General features: G+C 49.0%; 2 protein-coding genes across 4 annotated transcripts in view; both read left to right on the top strand.

Annotated features, from left to right (window-relative positions):
• Positions 1-2,166: 2,166 nt before the first annotated feature.
• SSR2 (signal sequence receptor subunit 2) lies at positions 2,167-8,312 on the top strand. 2 transcript variants are annotated; one of them, XM_029581530.1, is made up of 6 exons: positions 2,167-2,319; positions 4,487-4,641; positions 5,096-5,194; positions 5,662-5,770; positions 6,236-6,313; positions 7,533-8,312. In XM_029581530.1, exons 2-6 carry the CDS (start codon positions 4,487-4,489, stop codon positions 7,641-7,643), a joined length of 552 nt encoding a protein of 183 aa, XP_029437390.1. In that variant the 5' UTR covers positions 2,167-2,319; the 3' UTR covers positions 7,644-8,312. The 2 variants fall into 2 exon arrangements, with proteins under 2 accessions (XP_029437390.1, XP_029437391.1); XM_029581531.1 differs by lacking the exon at positions 2,167-2,319 and adding an exon at positions 2,508-2,698.
• An 8,367-nt stretch (positions 8,313-16,679) lies between these two features.
• ARHGEF2 (Rho/Rac guanine nucleotide exchange factor 2) overlaps positions 16,680-21,642 on the top strand; it is a 119,232-nt gene continuing 114,269 nt past the window's right edge. For both annotated transcript variants that reach the window (XM_029579431.1, XM_029579430.1), the window contains exon 1: positions 16,680-16,883. The gene's annotated coding sequence lies outside the window, so the exon portion shown is untranslated. The remainder of the gene's footprint in view (positions 16,884-21,642) is intronic.

Below are 21,642 nucleotides of genomic sequence, written 5' to 3'. Positions count from 1 at the left end.
GGTGGTGTTGAGAGGTGAAATATTTGCTCTGGAGATCAAGAGTTTATGACATTTACCTAATTGTGCTGTTGCTAAACGACATGAATCACCGTTTCTTTCAGCTAAGTTTACCCCAGCAGTCTGTTCATTAAATTCACCCTGTTTGGATCAAGTCGTGTGGTTTGTCCAGTTAGTTCACCTGAATTTCTTGTCTAGCTGATGGAGTTGCACTCCCTTCTTCAGGTCCAAGCATAGAATGAGCGAAAGGTGGCATTTGCCAGAAAATACAAGTGAATCATAGATTACGTTACGGAGGTGGTTGGGAGCAGTAAGATGACAGAGATGCACATGATTATGTCTAGCAATGAGTTAAAAACCCAAGTCTCTGTTAGGTGTGTTCCGAAGTGTCCGGTCCTTAACTTCAAAAGTCTTAGGTTCCTTTTAGTTTCTTAATCATAAGGTCATTCCTTTGTGCAGTGGGCTGGTCTTTAAAAAAAAATCCCCCCCCCCCTTCCTGGAGGTGTCATCTTGCTCTTCTCTGTGATGTGTGATTTTGTGTGGCTGTAAGTTTATTTTTGTGTTTAACTTCTGGCCTGTTTTGCCAGTGTAGCATCTTTCTTCACATTTTCTGCACTGAATTTAGACTTCATTAGAGGAGAAACATGGATAGTATCCCTTCCTGTCAAATGTCTTTCTCATGTGTGGACTGAGTTCTGTCACATGCAGTGGCAGGGTGTGCAGTGTGGTAGTGTCATATTTTTTTATGCTTTTGAGATTTAGGTGGTGCTTCAGACTTTGGCTGCTTGATTTCTAATCATCTTAGAAAAAATGGATCACTAAACCTTTTGTGTTTATTGATGTAATATGGGAGAGGAGAGTCATGGTGGACAATACTTTGAAATCTTGGCTCAGTGCAGTGGTAGTCAAAGAAGCAAATATAATGTTAGTGGTTTTTCTGAAAAGAAAAGGAGAATAAAGTGGAAAATATCATGTTGACCCTGTATGGTACAACTAAACCTTGAGTACTGTCTGCATTTCTACCCCTGAACTAGAAGAGGGCAACAAAGATGATAAAGGGGATGCAATCGCTCCCCTATGAGGAGAGGGTAAACAGATTAGGAGAAGATATGATAGAGGTTTATAAAATCATGCGTGGAGTAGAACAAGTACATAGAAAATAGTTGTTTGCCCTTTCCAATAGTATTAGGACTAGGGGGACATGCCTGAAACTTGCAGGTAGCAGATTTATTGTTTTAAATTATTGTAAATCGCCTTGGGGGGTTTTTGCAGAAAATAGTGGAGATTTTTTTTTCCAATCAATGCACAATCAACATAGGGAATATATTGGCAGAGGATGTGGTGAAGGCATCTAGCACAGCACGGTTTAAAAGGGGTTTGGAAAAGCTCCTGGAGGAAAAGTCAATAAACCATTAGCCAGGTATAGTAACATAGTAAATGAGGCAGATAAAGAGCCAGTGGGCCATCCAGTCTGCCCAGCAAGTTGTTCAGGATTGTAACTGCTGCTCCATGCAGGTTACCATCCCCCCCTCCTCACCCGACTCGGAAAAGTCACTGCTTATCCCTGAGAGTCATCAACAAGGAACGGATGTACCATTTGGGATCTTTCAGACTGGCCACTGTCTGAGACAGGACACTGGATACTTGTTTGTTTTTGTTATGAAATTTATATTCTGCCTTTCGTGAAACTTCAAAGCGGATTACATTCAGGTAGTACAGGTATTCTGTCAGGGTTGTCGTTTTTTTTTCTTGATCCCCCATAAAGTAATTCTGAGTTATTCCAAAAAAAAAGGTCTCACCCCACACCCTGTTTGCTGACTGTTATATTCACGTGAACTAACAGGGCAATTGTGGGGGGGCATCAGTGTGCCTAGCTATCCCTACAGCATGACAGTGGTTCTACGACAAGCTAGGACTAGGAGATTTATTACGGAAAATAATCAGATAATACAAACAGCCGAAAGCAAGCGCCCGCCGGCTAATACAACAAATTATCCTGCCTCTGTGCGGCTATATCCCGGGATAATTTGGGAGCAGCTGTGGAAACCTGAATCACAACAATAACAGTAACATTTCGATCGTTAAACGCCCTCCCTCTTATTTGGGGAGGTTCTTGGGAAACGGATGGTGAAACCCCCATTTAACAAATAAATAAAGCATGGTCGCAAACAAAGCGGCCGAGCACACGTGGCCCGCCATCGCCGGCAGGCCTACGTTTCCCGTCAGCACCTCGCTCCCCGCTGACTCTCGCGAGACTTCCGGAGCAGAGTGCGCGTATGCACGGGAGGAGAGCCGAGGCCGGGAGGAAGCGCTACCTACGAGGTGAGTGGGATAACCGGTGCCTCCCCCACACACCGGGACCGAGAGCGCTGGGGAGGGGGGAAGGAGTGATAGCCCCTCCCCCTCTGAAGGACAGTCCCGCTTTTAATCCCTCCCCCCCCAGCTTTGCAGTTATAATCGGGGGAGAGTAGAGACCGGTCCGCCCCCCCCCCCCCAATGCCCAGCAGCTTGGCAAGGGAGATGATCCAGGAGTCTCCCCTGCCCCCTTCTAGTCTGCACTGGGGCCCATGGAGGTTGTGTGGCAGGAAGCACTAGGATGTAGGGCTACGGTAGAAGCGGAATGGGACAAGTCTGCAGTTTTGTGACAACGCCCCGAGTTCGTTATACCCTCCCTGGAGGGGGTGATAGGGAAGGGTAGGGGGTAAGTCCGGTGGCCAGTGGCAATCTGCTGCTAGACGGTGGCGCTTGGGACCTGGCCGTGCCCGTCTCCACGAGCAGAGTATAGAGCAGGCCGGGCCAGGGAAGGACACGTAAGCTATAGAGGGCTCTCCACGTGCGTTAAAGTGTGCAGCTCCCTCTGCTGTTGCAAACAAGAAGTGTCCCAGTCAGTCTGTAGCAGGGTTGACAGCTCACCAGCACTTTTTGTCAGACGTTTACTGACGACCTGCCTTTTTTTTTTTTTTTTTTACAGAGACAGGTGTTTTTTTGCACAGCTGGATTTACCATGCCGAAATTCAGCCCTTTATACGCAGGCTGCATCTGGAGTGTTTGGGGGCCCATGTTTCACCCAAGGATGGCTGCAATGGGTTTCCTCCCAGTCCTGTACCAACTCTTTGCACGGTTAAATGGGTCCTGTTCCTCTCCACCTGGTGACTTAGCTCTGCTCTCCAGCTGGGCCAGGACTGGGACTGCCCTGACCAGCCATCTTGGACCTGGGTGTAGGTGATTTCTGAACATCCCTTAGGATTCTTACATTGTGGCTTGGCTGGTGAGCTCTGCTGCTCTTGCTTTATTGCAGCGCTGCACCAGCTGGTGCTCGGATGGGCCTGTATGGAAGGCCTGAAGGGCCCAGACATAGGGCTGAAGCTCCCACCTGTGGCTCTCATCATCTACGATGGGAATGAGGCAGCATCAGAGGGGGAGGAGACCCTTGCCAATTAATTTGTTACCATCCCTAGGAAGCTTTGAATTATTTTCTCTGCTCACCCTAAGATTAGCCAGGGTGGGTGCAGGCAGACTTTCTCTCTTCCTCTCTGTGCCAGTACGCAATGGGAAGATGGGTCATGTACATTTTTTTTTTTTTTTTTAACAATTTCACTTCTTTTAGGTTGTACCAAACTTACAAATGGTAAAATATTTTCAGACATTACATGGTCCTCACCCCGCACCTCCTTCTCTTGGTGTGTTGTTTTTCTCTCCCTCAGCAGTGTTGTGTTTGTACGCTCCCCGCCTGATCAGCACTCCTTCATTCTTTGGCAGCCGGTGGAGTGGGCTCTTCCATCTCTCTTGGACGGGTGGCAAGATGCGCTCCATCAGCCTTCTGTGCCAGCACTGCCGGCGCTTAGTACTTGCAGGATGGCATGTCCAATTTGCTGATTTCGGCAATGGATGAGATTAGCAACCAGGAAGCCCTAGCCTGTGGGTTTTTAAAATTCTGGTGGTGGTTTAGGAGGGACATTTCCATGATGAAAAATGCACTCTTCCTATAAGTTGTGTGCCTGAGGCGACTTCTGGGTTCCGTAGACAGGCGGATGCAAAGCACCGGAATCATGCTCGCAGTGGCCGAAATGTAGCCTCCCCATCTCCTGAGCCCTTCACCCTCAGCACAAGACATAAGTCTGAACCTGGCCATTGCTCCCCCGAGACAGACCCCTGTTGTTCATGACATATTTACTGACATGACAGTTTTATGGACTTTATGGACACTTTGCTCATTTTGTACTGATGACTGTCAGTAAATTTACTGATGGTTGGCACCCCTGGTCTGTAGAGATGTGCATTTCAGACCACACTGATATGATAGATGTGGGAACTGAGAGAAATGTAACCTATGCATTTATGAGGGGGGGGGGGAGGGGTTAAGTTAGGTGTTCTGAGGGAGTCTAAGTCAGGCTGATGAGATTCTCCTGGTTCTAATGTCACAAAACCTGCCGAGCTGCCCTGTATCACAGGAATGAGATCTCTAACTCCAGATGTCTCTCCCTATCAGATGAAGACGTTGCTTTTTGCTGTGATCGCCCTGTGCTCTGTCGTGCACTGTGAGGAGGGGGCACGGTTGCTGGCTTCCAAGTCCTTGCTGAACAGATATGCTGTGGAAGGGAAGGACCTAACCCTGCAGTACAACATTTATAACACCGGCTCCAGGTAAGCCCTTAACGCAAGTGCATTTTTTTTATTTTTTTTTTTTTACACTACTTGTGATCAAGGCAAAAATGCAGAATGCCAGAACTCTAAAGTAAATAGCATACAAACACTTTCACAGCTGACTAATCTTTCAGGAGCGATAGAAATTAGCAGTTACCTGCATGGAACTTCTGACTGAGACCGTAGTGTGTGTGTACAAGAGGGGAATAGATCAGAGAGCGCTTCCTGCACATACAGAATGGGATCAACGTTTGCCAAATGAGGCCTAGGTTGGTTGTGTGGTTTTTGTTTTTTTTTTGCTATGCAGTTTACTAAAAACGGCTGTCAGATTTCCAGATGTGAACCATTGGGGCTGGGCGGTAAAAGGAAACGTTGCAGAGCGTCGTCTGTAAAATTCTATTATACATTGCGTTGGTGCCTGGTAACATGCAGTGTCTGCTTGCTCCACTCGCAGTGCGGCTCTGGAGGTGGAGCTGTCCGATGACTCTTTCCCTCCGGAAGATTTCGGGATCGTCTCCGGCATGTTGAACGTCAAGTGGGACAGGATTGCACCGTATCCTTCGGCGTTTTGATACTAGATCCTTGCCCATTCACTTCTGAAGTTAAGAGAACGCTCTCCGCCTTTTCCCTTAATGTATTTCTGACTGCTGCACGATTGCCAAAAACAATTCTGGAGACAAAATGATCCTACCAGTAAACCCACTATCCTGTAGCGTAAGGCACTGTTTCAGCATGCAACAAGCAGTACATGAAAGCAGCTGATCTACTAGAATTTAGTATATCATTGTATCTGTTCCTGTTCAAGATGGTTATCTTCTCTTATGTTACCCTTCTTTTTTTGTCTGTGACCAGATTAATATGACACTCTTGGGTGGGACCTCCTCTAGAGCCTGGAGCTCTCTTCTTGGTTTCTTCTGTTCAGTTTCTCCCACCCTTTTTTGCTGTGGTTTTGGGTTTTTTTTCCCAATCTAATTGTAATGCGGCACTAGACTGTTATTTCCTTGATCCTCTGCCATTCAGCGCCAGCAACGTCTCGCATACGGTGGTCCTGCGGCCGCTGAAAGCGGGCTACTTCAACTTCACCTCGGCCACGGTCACGTATCTGGCCCAGGAAGGCGGGCAGGTGGTGGTGAGTGGCCATTAACTTCGCACAGGGGTCAGGGGCTGGGATTCTCTGGTGGAATTCAGAGGCAGAGAAGGCTACCACAGCCAGCTTTTTTGGCCAAATCCAGCAGCGTGGATGGGCTGAGCGGGTTCCTAGTAAGCTGCTCGGGCACGACCCCACCACTGTCTGCTGCTGAAAAACACTGGGAGAAGGCTAGCGACAGAGCAAGGGCTAGACCTCATGAGTTACAGGTCCCCCACCTTCGGTACTTACCACACAGCTAAACTCCCCTTTCTTTGAAACCGTGCAACTGGGATCTTGGTATCCTTGAGACCGGTTTATCATCCCGGTGTATTCTCTTCCCTGGCTCCACTGGGCTGGCGGACTGCAGCTCTCCAGATCCCATGCCCAAGTGTCTCTCTTTCTGTCCCTGTCCCTTTGGAAGTCTGTCTGATTTTGCTTTAAAACTGTTCCTTGGTTCAATCTCAGGTCGGATACAGCAGTGCTCCCGGCCAAGGAGGGATCCTGGCCCAGAGAGAGTTTGACAGGCGCTTCTCTCCTCATTTTGTAAGTATAATGGGGGAAAAAAAAAAGTTCCTTTCTCCACTTAGTGCTGCAGCTGGAACGGGGGAAGCAGACTGGGGGGGGGGGGGGGGGGTTTCATGTACACCGTGGTAAAATCGAGTTTCCTATTGAGGGGAATCGGTGGCGGTGAGCGTTAGCTCAGAAAGCAGCGCTGAGATGCAGCCGTGCTGGGGACCCTTCGTTCTAGCTAGAAACGAATCATCAAGATTCCCGGCGACATCAGTCACCCCAGGTTAAGTAGATTATAGGGAGACTGGTTTTGGATTTTTAAGAACAGGCTTTAAAAAAAAATCAAAATACCACTTTTTTTTTTTGTTTGTTTTAAAACACCTGCCTTTGCATGTATTACTGTCTTTTCTCCCTTTTCTTCTCTCCTCCCAGTTCTTTTACCTTGTTATTTGTAACTGCTTCCTTCTACACAAATAGGTTATTGAATTGTTCACTGTACACCCCTGTTATATGTAAACCGGCATGATGTGTTTGCAACATGAATGCCGGTATATAAAAATTTTAAATAAAATAAATAAATAGATCACACAAGCTTGTGTCCTTGTGCAACCGAAGCTGCCCCTTTTAGTACTAAATCATTACGAGCGTAATGACCCAGACACCCAAGAACCGCTGGAGGGAATGAGTTACAAGGAACTGGTAGACCTGGAAGCTGCACCGGGGGTTTGTGACGGATGCGGCCTTCGTCAGGTTAGCAGGTGGCTCTGCGTCAGCTAGGAAGCGCCGGGCACTCGGAGGTATATAAAGTGAGAAGTGTTGTAATACAGCAGCTGTTTAAGGCATCTCCTTCAGATTCATCAAGCTGGGAAAAAAAAAAATCCTCTGCCTCGATCTTTGTGAAGTTGGAAAGGGAGACCGTTTTTTCTGTTTTCCTTGCTAAGCGGCTGTAACTTTTTTTTTCCTTCTTTTACAAACTCCTTCGGTTGTGTCACGGCGGGGGCGAACGGGGGTTACCACGTCTGCTCCCTTTTGGTCTCGCGCCCGGAAGAGCTCGGCCCACGCTGCCTGGGCCCCAGACGCGGGCAATCCAGAATCGGGAACAGAAGCTCCTTGCGCCTATCGGTGGTGGCTTTTTTTAATTTTAGATTTAGGAAGCGATAGCGGGAGGGAAAAAAAAAAAACCAACCCCATCACGCTGACTCATAATAGAGGCAGAGGTGCTGATCAGCTTTTTTTTTTGTTTGTTTTACAGCTTGACTGGGCAGCGTTCGGCGTCATGACTCTACCGTCCATCGGAATACCCCTGCTGCTGTGGTACTCCAGCAAGAGGAAGTACGATAGCCCCAAGTCTAAAAAGAACTGAACCGCCGCCCGCCCGAAGCCAGAGGATCTGAGGCGGCAACGGCAGAGCCCAGGAGGAACTGAAAAAGATCAGACTTTTGTAACTCTCGAACCCCCCCCCTTTCTCACGGGAGCCTGGATGTATGTCTGGAAACACCCCCCCCCCCCCCCCCCCCCTGAGCACAGTGATGGTGCTGTTTAGTACTAAAATGTTTTATTATGTTTTGATACATCTTAAGGACCCCCCCCATCTGCTAAGCATTGTTCCTCCAGCGTTCACCTGTTGACCGCTTTGTTATTAAACTTCCACCGCTCTGTTTTTGCCCCGGTTTTGTCTGAAAGGACTGCATGGGCACAGTCTAATAAGAACCAATTTAGTGGCTATGACAGCTGTGTTTTTGGAAGCTTTGCCGCAGCAGTGGTAGCCACTTGTAGGGACGGCAAAGCTCGGGGCGGGGAGTTGTGTATCCAGACACGCTTGCCTACGTTTCTGGATGAGAGGAGCCCGCTGTGCCGTTTTCTCCCCTCTTCGGAAATATCCCCACGGAAGATGCGCGCGTGGATACCGCTAGAACAAAAACCACTTTTTTTTTTTTAATGAGAGAGGCAGGGTCGGGCCATACCCTCTCTGCTGTGTTTTGCTGTAGGCGGGGATAGGGTTTTACAATAAAACAAATTTGAAAAAAAATAAGCCTTTGTGTTACTTTAAAAGAAGACTTCAAGGTTGGCCCTCCTTTCACTGTATAAAGGGAAAAAACTATCTTTACAAATGAGCAGGAGTCTGTGCTGAGTTCCTAGAGAGGGTTTAGCAATGATAAGCAGGCCCCAAAGTTATTTCAGGTTTGTGTACGGTGCCTGTAAAGTACTTTGGACTAAGGCTACACCCTGAATCCTGTTATGATAGGTGTGGGCAGGGCTTGAACGATGGCCAGAGGACCCGCAGGGCCAAGGTTGGGCAGAGGGCAAGCAGCAGAAACTGTGCTGTAGGGAATCTAGTGCAGGGCGGCAGTGGATGTCCATGAAGAGAGAGAGAGAGAGAGAGCGGGGCTGGATGTACTGGAGCGAGAGCCCACTGGCACCCAACCTACTGGGCCACAGTAATGGACTCCTGCCACAGATTCGTGGCAAGGGGGGGTTGAAGCTGTTGCTTTGCCACCTTTGTCCACCGGGTGGCGCATGTCCTCCATGAAGGAGCTTAGCCGTAGTAAGGGTGGAGATTGCCCTTAACACTTGCAGAGCTTTCATGGACAAGGTTTCAGTGCAGAATTTCGCCGAAGTAGAACAAGATGAAAACCGCTGGCTCCGTAAAATGATTGAGAAGATAAGCGGTGGCATTGCGGTCCTGGATGTAGCACACGCAGCTCCCTTGTAGGACTGAAGGTGTTCTATTTTTTTTTTTCCCCCCTAGACCTAAAAGCCTTAAAGTTTAATGAAACAGCTGGCAACAGCTGTATTGAAAACGAATTGGATGCCGGCTTTCCAGCCGCCTTTCCCAGACTCAAAATAGGATTTCTAGCTATGTTTCCATAGTGCCATCTGTGTACACAGCACTATACAAAACCTGTGCTTTGGGTCCCTTCTGCGAAGAGCTTGCAGTCCTGAGTCTAAGAGAGCCAGGGATTTGCCCAAGGAGGTGCCGCACCGAGGCAGGGAGGAGACGGGAACCGTCCATTCCGGTTTTTGCACTTGTCACTCTGCCATGCGGCCTGGCTGGCACACACGTAGCCTCCATAAAATGGGAGCTTTTATCGTTCCTCCCCACAGACCCTGCTAACGACGCTGGCAAGCCAAGCGTGTTGGCGCAAGGGCTTATCGCAGTGGAGCAGCAGCGGATGGGGGCAAGAAGAAATTGGCAAGGACTAGCCCGGCCCGTTGTGCCGGACAGATGGCGTAACCTGGGGCCCCGAGAGCAAGCTGTGGGATCTCCGAGACTCCAGCCCTCGACGTCTCCCCCCCCCCCCTCCTTTATGGGTCCTGAGGCCTAGTGCAAGGGGTACAGCCCCTGCAGGAGAGGTTAGAGCTGGGGTCCTCCCCTGCAGCTGCAAGCAGGCGGGGGCATTTCGTTCCTTTTTCTACAGGAACAACAGCTGCAGCCCCACGCACAGTTAGAAAGCAGGCACAGAGCCTTCACCTTGCAGGCTTCTTAGTTGTCTTTACAATTACTGGTCCTCTGCTTGTCTGCGAGGAGGGAGGGGGGGGCTGTGCTGAATTCTCAGCAGGGTACAAGGGGCCCTCGGGAGTCTGGATTCCTGCAGCTTCTTTCTGCGCACGGGATATGGGATGGGAGAGCAGAGTTGGAGGTTGGCAGCAGCAGGGCCTCGGCTTTCATCAAAGAATGTGCCGGGGAGGGAGAAAAGTGCAGCGCTCATCCCCGCGCGCTCGCGCACACAACAAGCGTAGCTTTTGTTCCGGGAACATTCAGTGCCACGTTTAACCTCTGCTATTTACCCAGCTGACCTGCAGTGGGGAATCTCGAGTGTGAAACTTCTTTTATTAAGTTTCTGTCCACCCCCCCGTCCACCCCCCAGCTGTAATGCCAAGCTGTGCCCCGCCAGGGCTGAAGGAAGAGTCCGCCCCGCTCTACGGCAGGCAGGAGTCGCTGCCGTAGCCTCCTCTCGCCTAGGGCCCGTCGTGACCTCCGACCCACCCCAGCCTGAATGACCCCACCGGACCGGAGATTCTAACCCAACACTCCCGCGGGCTTCTCCCTGAGTCCCCCAGGCACGGCTGAAACCTTTCTAGTACATGAAATCAGGTTTCCTAGAGTAATCCCAGTGATGCCAAACAATATTATTTAATGGGTCACTTTTTTTTTTTCACATTCCTCCTGCTTAAGACACTCCCAGTCAGTGTGGGTGCATGTAAAACTGGTGCAGCGGTGCTGATCGTCATCAGAGACGCTGGGCAGGTGTGGCTTCTCTGTTAGTCACAAAACCCGAGAGCCTTTGAAGGATCTCCGACAGTAGAACCCTGTGTGTGACTCTCCGGGCACAGGGGATACTATAACAATTATGTTTTCTGTCTCTTTGTCCCTTCCTTAAAAGAAGGGAAAAAAAAAAAAGACATTTAATCTCCTGTGAATTTCCAGGAATGCCTGTCCCGAAGGGTTGTGAATCAGCCCGTGATGTCTTTTTTTTTACACGATGCACCTAACTCGCAGGCCTCCGTGGCACCATCGTACGCGTCCTCTCTCTCCCGCCTCTCCTCTGTTTTCTGGAAGCAAATAGCCCAACCTATGCTGCTAAAGGGATCCTCACCCATGCTTCTAGCCTCAATAAGGTGGAGAGGGTGGGGGGTCTCGTAGAAAGGGAAACCGGGCTACCCGGAGAGGCTGGGTGGCCTCTGCTCCCAAGCTTTGCTGTTTCAGCAGCTCTTAAGCCAAGAGTCCGATCTCCTGGTTTAGCTCCCGGTGCCCGCATGGAGGGGTTAAGCTCCAATTTGTCCCATGGATTTCCTTCGGGGAACATTCATGCCGTGCAGTGGAGGCACAACCAGGAGGGAAGCGGCCCGGTCAGTCGACCCCCGGGGGCCAGGCGACGGCCCTGTGGCATCCCCAGGGTCTGACCCAGTCCCTGCGTTTCTGATCCCACCTTGCCGGTCTTTCTAGCGACGGGGAACCTTTTGGGGATGCGAGGCAGAAGGGTAAGAGGGGTAGATCGCAAGCCGGTGGTGATGTTAGGGGGGGGGGGCCAGGACTCCGGGCACCACTTGTTTGCTTAAGAGGCGACAAATTCATGGAGATGCTCGCTAGGGGTAAAGGGGCGAAGCAGAGGCTGACTTGAGCGCAGCCGAGGGAGGGAGAAACGGGACCCAGATCCATGTTATTTCTTTGCAGGGATGGAATCTGCAGGGATCTGGGGTTCAGAGGGAGCCCCCTCCCCCACCCCCAAAAAAAGAAAGCAACAAAGAATCCTGGTGCTGATAAAAGCTCCTTCAAACCTGCGTTCTCTCGCCACTGGTTCTGAGAGGGTCCTGGAGGAGGGTAGAAAATATTACTGCTGCACCCATTCCAGCTATATTTTTATTTATTTATTTAGCATTTTTCTATACAACCTTCAAGGTTGAATACCATATCAGATCGGTTTACATCGAACTGGGGTAGAAGAAAACAACAGTAACAGAGAACAACTTTTTATAATCAGAAGGATCAAAGTTACATTTAACAAGGGCAGTAAACTTGGAAGCTTGAGCAGCTGGAAGGAGAAAAGGCCTCTAAGAGGACAATAAATTAAGAACATAATATCAACATTTTTTGTGTTAGCGATTCAAATATTTGTTGCTGTTCTTGTCGTTGGTGGGGAAGGCCTATCCCAGCAGCGTCCTTCTGCTCCTTTGGGTTGCCCCTACTGGGGCTACAGGTGCCGGGAGCCCCCCTCCCCTCTCTGAGCCTTTTTGTCATTACAGCAGTGCTGGCTGACTGCGAGGCAGGGACCTGCGCTAGAATGAGGATGATGATGCTGGGATCCCCTCCCCCATCCTCGGCTCACCAGACACGCCAGGCTCTTCTGCACGCTGGTACCCTGGGGTCGGCCCCTGCATTTTGCTGGGGTGTCCCAGCCTCCCACCCTTTCTCTATCTCTCTTAAGTGACTTCCCACACATCCAAACCATTCAGAGTTAAAGCAAGATTCATTGTTTTGTTTTTTTTAAACAATGTGACTTAGTTTTGAACCTGGTTAAGGGTAAGGTTAATTAGCCAACCCTGCATGGGGAGCAGGTGGAGGGAGATTCACCCACCCCGGATGCCTGCAGGTGCTAGAAAGTTTGAAAGGTATTGGCAGGCAGCATTAAGCCTGGTGCGTGACTCGGGAGCCGGCTCCTCGCTGGGGGTATCTTATTTGAATCGAGATTGCTCTGGAGATCTGACTGGGCCTGGCAGCTTCCACCCATGAGGCCCCTAGGGCTGACTCAGCCCTGCAAACAGTCCCCACCTCCATTGTCCAGGGCGAGTCTGCTGCCGTAGAGCAGGAGCATGGGCCCTCTCCAAGCAAACTTATCACATTACCTGCCATTCTGGCCTCACCCCCTAGTGTTCTGTTCCAGCCCAAGCTCCTGGGTCATCACAGTCAGCAAGGGTAAGGCAGGGCTACCGTATGTACTGGTGTATAAATCAAGCCTCCCGCTGAAGGGAAAATGATATTGTCTTAAGTACAGGCAGGAGTCAAACACCACCCTGTGCATTTAGTTCTGATTAAATCTGTTCAGTGAGATGATAAACTCAAGTCGGTCCCTGTTACCAGAGCTTGTTCTGTTCAGCACAGGTGACAGGGAGACGATTAAGGATAATAATAAGTTTGGGATTTTCAACTTGCCTTTCTGGCCACCGCTCGAGGCAGCTTACCGCATGATTCACGGTCAAGTAGTAAGTCCCTGTCCCCAAGAGCTTACCTTCTAAGCGGCCACCTAAGCCGAGGAGAGATCAAGTGATTTGCTCAGGGAGTGGTAGTGGGGGAAGTAGGATCAGGGCCGGTGCTTCCGTTAGGCAAACCAGGCAGTTGCCCAGGGCGTCAACAGTCGGTGGGGGAAGGAGGAGCGGCAAAATCCCACCAGCACGAGGTACAGAGTGGGAGAGGCAGTGCAAGAGCCGCCGGCAGTAGGGGTGGGGAGGTACAAGCTGAAGACTCACCGGTGTATAAATCCCTGCATGAGATGTGAACCCTGGTTCTCAGCTCGTTGCTGTAACCACTCAGTCACTGCACTCTGCCGTAGCATGGTAGACCTGCATGGCAGGAAAGAACACAGCTTACATTTTTATTAATTAAAAAAAAAAATATTCAAGACAGCTTATAATCGAAGGTCCCCTTGGCCGGTCAGTGACAGTCTCCTGTCATTCTGATAATTTCCTCCTGAGAGTCTAAAAGGTTTGCACCATAATAAAAGACACTCGGAAAAATTTTTTTTTTTTTTTTCACTCAATGCATAACTTAGCTGTGGAAGTCGTTGCCGGAGGATGCGGTCAAGGCAGCTAACATTGCAGGGTTTAAAAAAGGGATTGGGACAAGGAAGAAAAATCCTTAAATACTTATTAACCGGTTGACGCAAGAGTCTCGCTTCTTGTCATAGGGGGTGAGCAGCAGGAAGTCAGATGTAATTTTAAGGATTGGCCACTGTCGGAGACAGGATGCTGGGCTCGATGGATCTTTGGTCTGACCCAGTATGGCAATTTCTTATGTTCTTATTATTTAACCGAATAAAATGTTAAGAAAAAAAAATACAATTGAGTCAATAGCTGTCCAAGACTGGCCTTGCTTCAAAGTTTTTCCGATGATGGGACAGGCCCATCCATCACTCTGGATCTTCTTATTTAGTCGTTGGATTCATTTACGGATCACATTCTGTCAAATGACCCAATGCAATTCATAACATCAGAATCAAACACAATACCGCACAAAAAATATAATTACAGACTTTCCCCACTGATTCCCATCAAATCTATAAAACCAGCCGCCCTCCCCTACAACTAGAAAGTTGTAGGGTTTTTAATAAGGATTTGTTAACTGATGTAAGGTGGCATCAAAATACAGCATTTTTTCAGAAATGCAGGCTTTCTAGCACCTTCTGACCCTTTCTCCCATCACCTAAAGTCTTTCACATGGCCTGGCGGGGAAGGACCACTCTACTGGGATACAAACTGTCAGGGCGTTCACCAAGCTGCAGCTTTTTGCTAGGGATTCTTGGTCTGGAAAATTGTTAAACTGCTTTGTTTCACCTTGGAGAGCAGCAGTGTTTGGGGGAGTCACGGGTGACATCATACAGTGCATGCATCAATTGGATATGGGTATGTGTATGATGTCATCAACACAGAGGCAATGATGTCAGATAAAGAACACAAGCCCCACCCAGTTTCTGCTTTACCCAGGGTCTTCTACTTCATTTACCTGTAAATACTGTTTGTCCTTACCCATAATGCATCCCTGTATGGGCCCCTTCCAGGCATGAGCCCTATCTGATCTCTCTCCTTAATCCATCACTGGCTTTACTTCTCACTCCCCCACAGCTAAGGATCCTCTGTGCTTATCCCAGGCTTTACTTCTCACTCCCCCACAGCTAAGGATCCTCTGTGCTTATCCCAGGCTTTACCCCTCCCTCCCCCACAGCTAAGGATCATCTGTGCTTATCCCAGGCTTACCCCTCACTCCCCCACAGCTAAGGATCCTCTGTGCTTATCCTAAGCTTTACCCCTCACTCCCCCACAGCTGAGGATCCTCTGTGCTTATCCCAGGCTTTACCCCTCACTCCCCCACAGCTAAGGATCCTCTGTGCTTATCCCGGGCTTTACCCCTCACTCCCCCACAGCTAAGGATCCTGGGTGCTTATCCCAGGCTTTACCCCTCACTCCCCCATAGCTAAGGATCCTCTGTGCTTATCCCAGGCTTTACCCCTCACTCCCCCACAGCTAAGGATCCTCTGTGCTTATCCCAGGCTTTACCCCTCACTCCCCCACAGCTAAGGATCCTCTGTGCTTATCCCAGGCTTTACCCCTCACTCCCCCACAGCTAAGGATCCTCTGTGCTTATCCCAGGCTTTACCCCTCACTCCCACACAGCTAAGGATCCTCTGTGCTTATCCCAGGCTTTACCCCTCCCTCCCCCACAGCTAAGGATCATCTGTGCTTATCCCAGGCTTTACCCCTCACTCCCCACAGCTAAGGATCCTCTGTGCTTATCCTAAGCTTTACCCCTCACTCCCCCACAGCTGAGGATCCTCTGTGCTTATCCCAGGCTTTACCCCTCACTCCCCCACAGCTAAGGATCCTCTGTGCTTATCCCGGGCTTTACCCCTCACTCCCCCACAGCTAAGGATCCTGGGTGCTTATCCCAGGCTTTACCCCTCACTCCCCCATAGCTAAGGATCCTCTGTGCTTATCCCAGGCTTTACCCCTCACTCCCCCACAGCTAAGGATCCTCTGTGCTTATCCCAGGCTTTACCCCTCACTCCCCCACAGCTAAGGATCCTCTGTGCTTATCCCAGGCTTTACCCCTCACTCCCCCACAGCTAAGGATCCTCTGTGCTTATCCCAGGCTTTACCCCTCACTCCCACACAGCTAAGGATCCTCTGTGCTTATCCCAGGCTTTACCCCTCACTCCCACACAGCTAAGGATCCTCTGTGCTTATCCCAGGCTTTACCCCTCCCTCCCCCACAGCTAAGGATCCTCTGTGCTTATCCCAGATTTTACCCCTCACTCCCACACAGCTAAGGATCATCTGTGCTTATCCCAGGCTTTACCCCTCATTCCCCACAGCTAAGGATCCTCTGTGCTTATCCCAGGCTTTACCCCTCCCTCCCCCACAGCTAAGGATCCTCTGTGCTTATCCTAAGCTTTACCCCTCACTCCCCCACAGCTAAGGATCCTCTGTGCTTATCCTGAACTTTACCCCTCACTCCCCCACAGCTAAGGATCCTTTGTGATTATCCCAGGCTTTATCCCTCACTCCTCCAAAGCTAAGGATCCTCTGTGCTTATCCCAGGCTTTACTGAATTCTGTTACTGTTTTTGCCTCTATCAGCTTTATGTGAAGAAATATGTCCCAGTGTTACTGCTGTTTTGCCACCCCCTCCCAAAAAAAAACAAAAACCAAATGAGTCTGTCTTATCCAGGCACCACTGTTTCCAGGGGTGAGAGGAGATTCCATAGGAGAAGCTCAAGGAAACAAAAAAATAAACCAGGATCTTTTCCTTTTTTTTTTTGGAAGGGGGGTTGTCATATCTTTCACTGCACCCTCAAACAAAAATATTTGCAGCAATCATTTTTTTGGGGGGTGGCCCTGCCCTCATGGATCCCTTTTCACAAGTCTCCTTTCCAGACCTGAAAGCTCCTATAGAATTAATTACATTATATGGAGATCCATTTTGTAGTCTAATTGAATGAAAGAAAACCAGCGCATTGTGCCGGGTGTCTTGTAATTTATGGGAGCAAATCTCAAACTATAAAGGTCCGAATTAGGCAAGAGCTATAGAGAAGCAGCAGAGGGCGAGTCCTAGAGGGGTAGTGAAGGGTTAATGTGAAAGTCCAGGCTGCGGTTCCTGGTTTGTCTGGAGTGAGTAAGAGAGGCAGAGAGAGAGAGAGAGAGCCAGCAACACCAGGACCCAGGAGCTAGGACAGTTCAGCCCCCAGGATCGGGCTTTTTTCTCCACTTCCAGGAGAAAGCTGGAGCTGCTTCCCTCCCACCCAACCTGAGAGCCCAGGGAAGGGGCTAGCAAGGGGCAGAGCCCGTTAGCCCAAGGATCTGCCAGTCTCAGGACAGAGAGAGCTCCGCCAAAGGTAGGTGGCTTGGCTCGATCCCCACCCAGTGATGGGCTGGGGGGGGGGGGGGGGCTCTCCTAGGGAACTCAGAGTACTTTTAGCTCTGGAAAACAAAGGGTCTGGGTGCCCCCCCCCCCCCCCCGACTGTCTGCGACTTTAAGACTACGGGGGAAAGGAAGGCTGAGGGTACCGGGAGGGGCTGGAGTGACCCCACCCCTACCCCTGCTCTGGAAGTGACATTGGAAAAGGGGGCTCTGAAACTTATTTTGTGGGATCCCTAAATGAGGGGAGGGAATTCTGGAGCCTCAGTACAGGTGAGAGAGAGAGGGAGGATTTAGCCCCCCCTCCCAGAGATCAGGGGGGATTTAAAACGTAAATGGTCCCAGCAGCACACTGGCTCGGACCCCTGCTGGCATACGTGGGATGGGACCAGGTCCCAGCAGATCCCAGGAAACCTTGGCACACGGGCTCAGGGGATGGGCCCAACCAGCTGCAGGTGCTCCCTTTGTACTGGACTAACTCTCCTCCAGCCTGGATCTCCCTTCCCTAGGTCTCTGCAGGGCTTTCTCTGCTCCGCCGGGAGTTGCAGGCTCTTTTTCCTGCTCGGTGGCAGGTGGGTGAGGTTCCTGCTTGCTGTTACACTTTTGTCCTTGCTCTGTGGAGTAATCCTGTCCATAGTTTCCTCACCGTCTGCTTCTGGCCCATTATCCTGATCAAAGGGACCCCGAGGGCCCTTGTCAATATATTCCCAACTCATTAACTGCTCATTAGCAATTCCCAGGCCTCAGCTACAGCCCAGGTAACCAGGCCTAGCACTCTCTCTGCTATAAAAGGGAGATAAAATGACTTCCAGTGCCTTGCTATACCTCTGTATGTGCAATTAGATGCCAAGACTTCCTGAGAAACCTGTGTATGACATTGATTGTATCCTGTGACAGGTGTGAGATACACAATATGCTTAGCATGTTCCCACAGCCTGTGTCTGAGACATACATTGTATCCTTAGTGAGTTCTTACAGCCTGTGTCTGAGACATACACAGTATCCTTAGTGAGTTCTTACAGCCTGTGTCTGAGAGATACATTGTACCCTTAGTGTGTTCTTACAGCCTGTGTCTGAGAGATACACAGTATCCTTAGTGAGTTATTACAGCCTGTGTCTGAGAGATACATTGTATCCTTAGCGTTTTCTTATAGCCTGTGTCTGAGACATACATTGTACCCTTAGTGTGTTCTTACAGCCTGTGTCTGAGAGATACACAGTATCCTTAGTGAGTTCTTACAGCCTGTGTCTGAGAGATACACAGTATCCTTAGTGAGTGCTACAACCCAAGAAATAGATCTAGGTGTCATAGTGGATAACACATTGAAATCGTCGGTTCAGTGTGCTGCGGCAGTCAAAAAAGCAAACAGAATGTTGGGAATTATTAGAAAGGGAATGATGAATAAAACGGAAAATGTCATAATGCCTCTGTATCGCTCCATGGTGAGACCGCACCTTGAATATTGTGTACAATTCTGGTCGCCGCATCTCAAAAAAGATATAATTGCGATGGAGAAGGTACAGAGAAGGTTTACCAAAATGATAAGGGGAATGGAACAACTCCCCTATGAGGAAAGACTAAAGAGGTTAGGACTTTTCAGCTTGGAGAAGAGACGACTGAGGGGGGATATGATAGAGGTGTTTAAAATCATGAGAGGTCTAGAATGGGTAGATGTGAATCGGTTATTTACTCTTTCGGATAATAGAAAGACTAGGGGGCACTCCATGAAGTTAGCATGTGGCACATTTAAAACTAATCGGAGAAAGTTCTTTTTTACTCAACGCACAATTAAACTCTGGAATTTGTTGCCAGAGGATGTGGTTAGTGCAGTTAGTATAGCTGTGTTTAAAAAAGGATTGGATAAGTTCTTGGAGGAGAAGTCCATTACCTGCTATTAAGTTCACTTAGAGAATAGCCACTGCCATTAGCAATGGTTACATGGAATAGACTTAGTTTTTGGGTACTTGCCAGGTTCTTATGGCCTGGATTGGCCACTGTTGGAAACAGGATGCTGGGCTTGATGGACCCTTGGTCTGACCCAGTATGGCATTTTCTTATGTTCTTATGTTCTTACTACAGCCTGTGTCTGAGACATACATTGTATCCTTAGTGTGTTCTTACAGCCTGTGTCTGAGAGATACACATTATCCTTAGCATGTTCCCACAGCCTGTGTCTGAGAGATACACCATATCCTTAGCATTTTCTTACAGCCTGTGTCTGAGAGAGACACGGTATCCTTAGTGAGTTCTTACAGCCTGTGTCTGAGACATACACCATATCCTTAACATTTTCTTACAGCCTGTGTCTGAGAGAGACACAGTATCCTTATGTGTTCTCATAGCCTGTGTCTGAGAGAGACACAGTATCCTTAGTGTGTTCTTACAGCCTGTGTCTGAGACATACACAGTATTCTTAGTGAGTTCTTACAACCTGTGTCTGAGACATACACCATATCCTTAACATTTTCTTACAGCCTGTATCTGAGAGAGACACAGTATCCTTAGTGTGTTCTTACAGCCTGTGTCTGAGACATACATTGTGTGCTTAGTGTGTTCTTACAGCCTGTGTCTGAGAGATACACAGTATCCTTAGCATGTTCTCACAGCCTGTGTCTGAGAGAGACACAGTATCCTTAGTGAGTTCTTACAGCCTGTGTCTGAGAGATGCACAGTATCCTTAGTGAGTTCTTACAGCCTGTGTCTGAGAGATACACAGTATCCTTAGTGAGTTATTACAGCCTGTGTCTGAGAGATACATTGTACCCTTAGTGTGTTCTTACAGCCTGTGTCTGAGACATACATTGTATCCTTAGTGTGTTCTTACAGCCTGTGTCTGAGAGATACACAGTATCCTTAGCATGTTCCCACAGCCTGTGTCTGAGAGAAACACAGTATCCATAGTGTGTTCTTACAGCCTGTGTCTGAGACATACATTGTATCCTTAGTGTTTTCTGACAGCCAGTGTTTGAGAGAGAGACAGTATCCTTAGTGTGTTCTTACAGCCTGTGTCTGAGAGATACACAGTATCCTTAGCATGTTCTCACAGCCTGTGTCTGAGACATACACCATATCCTTAGCATTTTCTTACAGCCTGTGTCTGAGAGACACACAGTATCCTTAGTGTGTTCTCATAGCATGTGTCTGAAATGTATAGTATCCTTAGCGTGTTCTTACAGTGTATATGGAATGCACAGTATTTTTAGTGTGTACTTACTGTGTGTGAGAGATACACTATATCCTAACGTGTGTGTGATATGTTGTATCCTGCCTGCAGCCCATGTGAGTGTATTCCTAGCTGAGGCAGAATCCTCCCTTAAAGTCACTGTTTTTGTCTGTGTGTGTATTCATGTCGCTATAATAACACTTCACTGTTACCTACACCCTCCCATGTTTTCCAATACAAATATTTCTGGACGGGAAGTGCCAAAATAGCTTCAGTTAGAGCTGCAGGGTGAGAGGGTGGAGAGGCAGCCTGGTAGTGAGGAGAAGGACACTTTCCCAGCTTACAGGGAACTCCTGTGCTCCTCACGGTGACTTGGTGATACCTTGCTATTACCACTGCATCACTTCTATACCACTACTTCCTGTATGCAGCGCTGCACTAAAAAAACCAAACCAAAACCCACATAAGAGACAATCCCTGTTCAGAAGAGCTTACAATCAAAACAAACATTCAGGACAAAACCCAGGAACAGGAGGTCCCTCCAAAAATCCCAAGTGAAGAATAGAAATTCACCAGTTACTCTTTAAAATGTAACCACCCTCTTTATCTCTCTATACCCATCTCTCGCTATATAATCCCTCTCTGTACCTATGCATCCAACAGTATCTGTCTTAGCTGTGTATATGTATGGATAGCTATAATATAACTAGGTTATATTTCATATAGTATATATGCTGCTATAGAATTCATATCTAAACAGTTACAACTGAAATTATTTGTGGTCATATGGAGACTGTTTTAAAATACCGGGTTCCTTTGCCTTTCACCGTGCTAGTGAAGAGTAAGTTTGCCAGGACTCAGCTGGGTGAGGGTTTGAATTTTTCATCCTTCAGTTCCTGCCCCCCCCCCCCCCCCCAGTTCAGGTTGGGTAAGAGAAGGAAGCATTTTATGCTTCGCACGGCACCTGACAGTAGAAAGGTCCAACCCTTCTGGGGCAGGACTTTCATCTGGATGGCCAGGATTGGTACCCACAGAAGGTGCTGTGAGGGAATCCCTGCTCCAGCAGCTCCTGGGGCTCTGGCCGATTGACCTGCGGCACTGCGATGTCCCCGGCCGATGTATGGACCGGTACCGGGGCCAGTGCCTACCTCCAGCCTCGTGGGAGCTCCTTAGTCCCCCTCCCCCGCTGGTGGCAGGCCCAGCACCCTGCTTCCTTCTTTAGCCATACTAGCACTGGCACAGCACCCGCCCTTCCCTCATCCCTATCCCTTTGCCCAGCGGTCCTTCTCTCCCCGGCAGACCAGCATCACCTCGGTCTTTGCCCCGTTTCCACGGTGCCGGTACCAAAGAACTATTACCTTTCCCATCACAGGAAATATTCTAGACTCCCATTGCGTAGCACTTTGAGCCACTCCGGGTTTTACTGTCAGCTGAATTTGAGACAACCTGAGAGGTTCTGCCTGCCCTGCTCCTGTTCCCAATTAGCTCTATTTCGGGAGCAAACAATTGGGAGTGTACACTGTCTTAAGTCTCAGCCCCCCTCCGGGCAGGACTCTAGTAACTGGTGCTTCC

The sequence above is a fragment of the Rhinatrema bivittatum genome, chromosome 16 (assembly GCF_901001135.1).
Source record: "Rhinatrema bivittatum chromosome 16, aRhiBiv1.1, whole genome shotgun sequence".
NCBI lineage: Eukaryota > Metazoa > Chordata > Amphibia > Gymnophiona > Rhinatrematidae > Rhinatrema > Rhinatrema bivittatum.
This window is presented reverse-complemented; position numbering and strand designations above follow the sequence as displayed.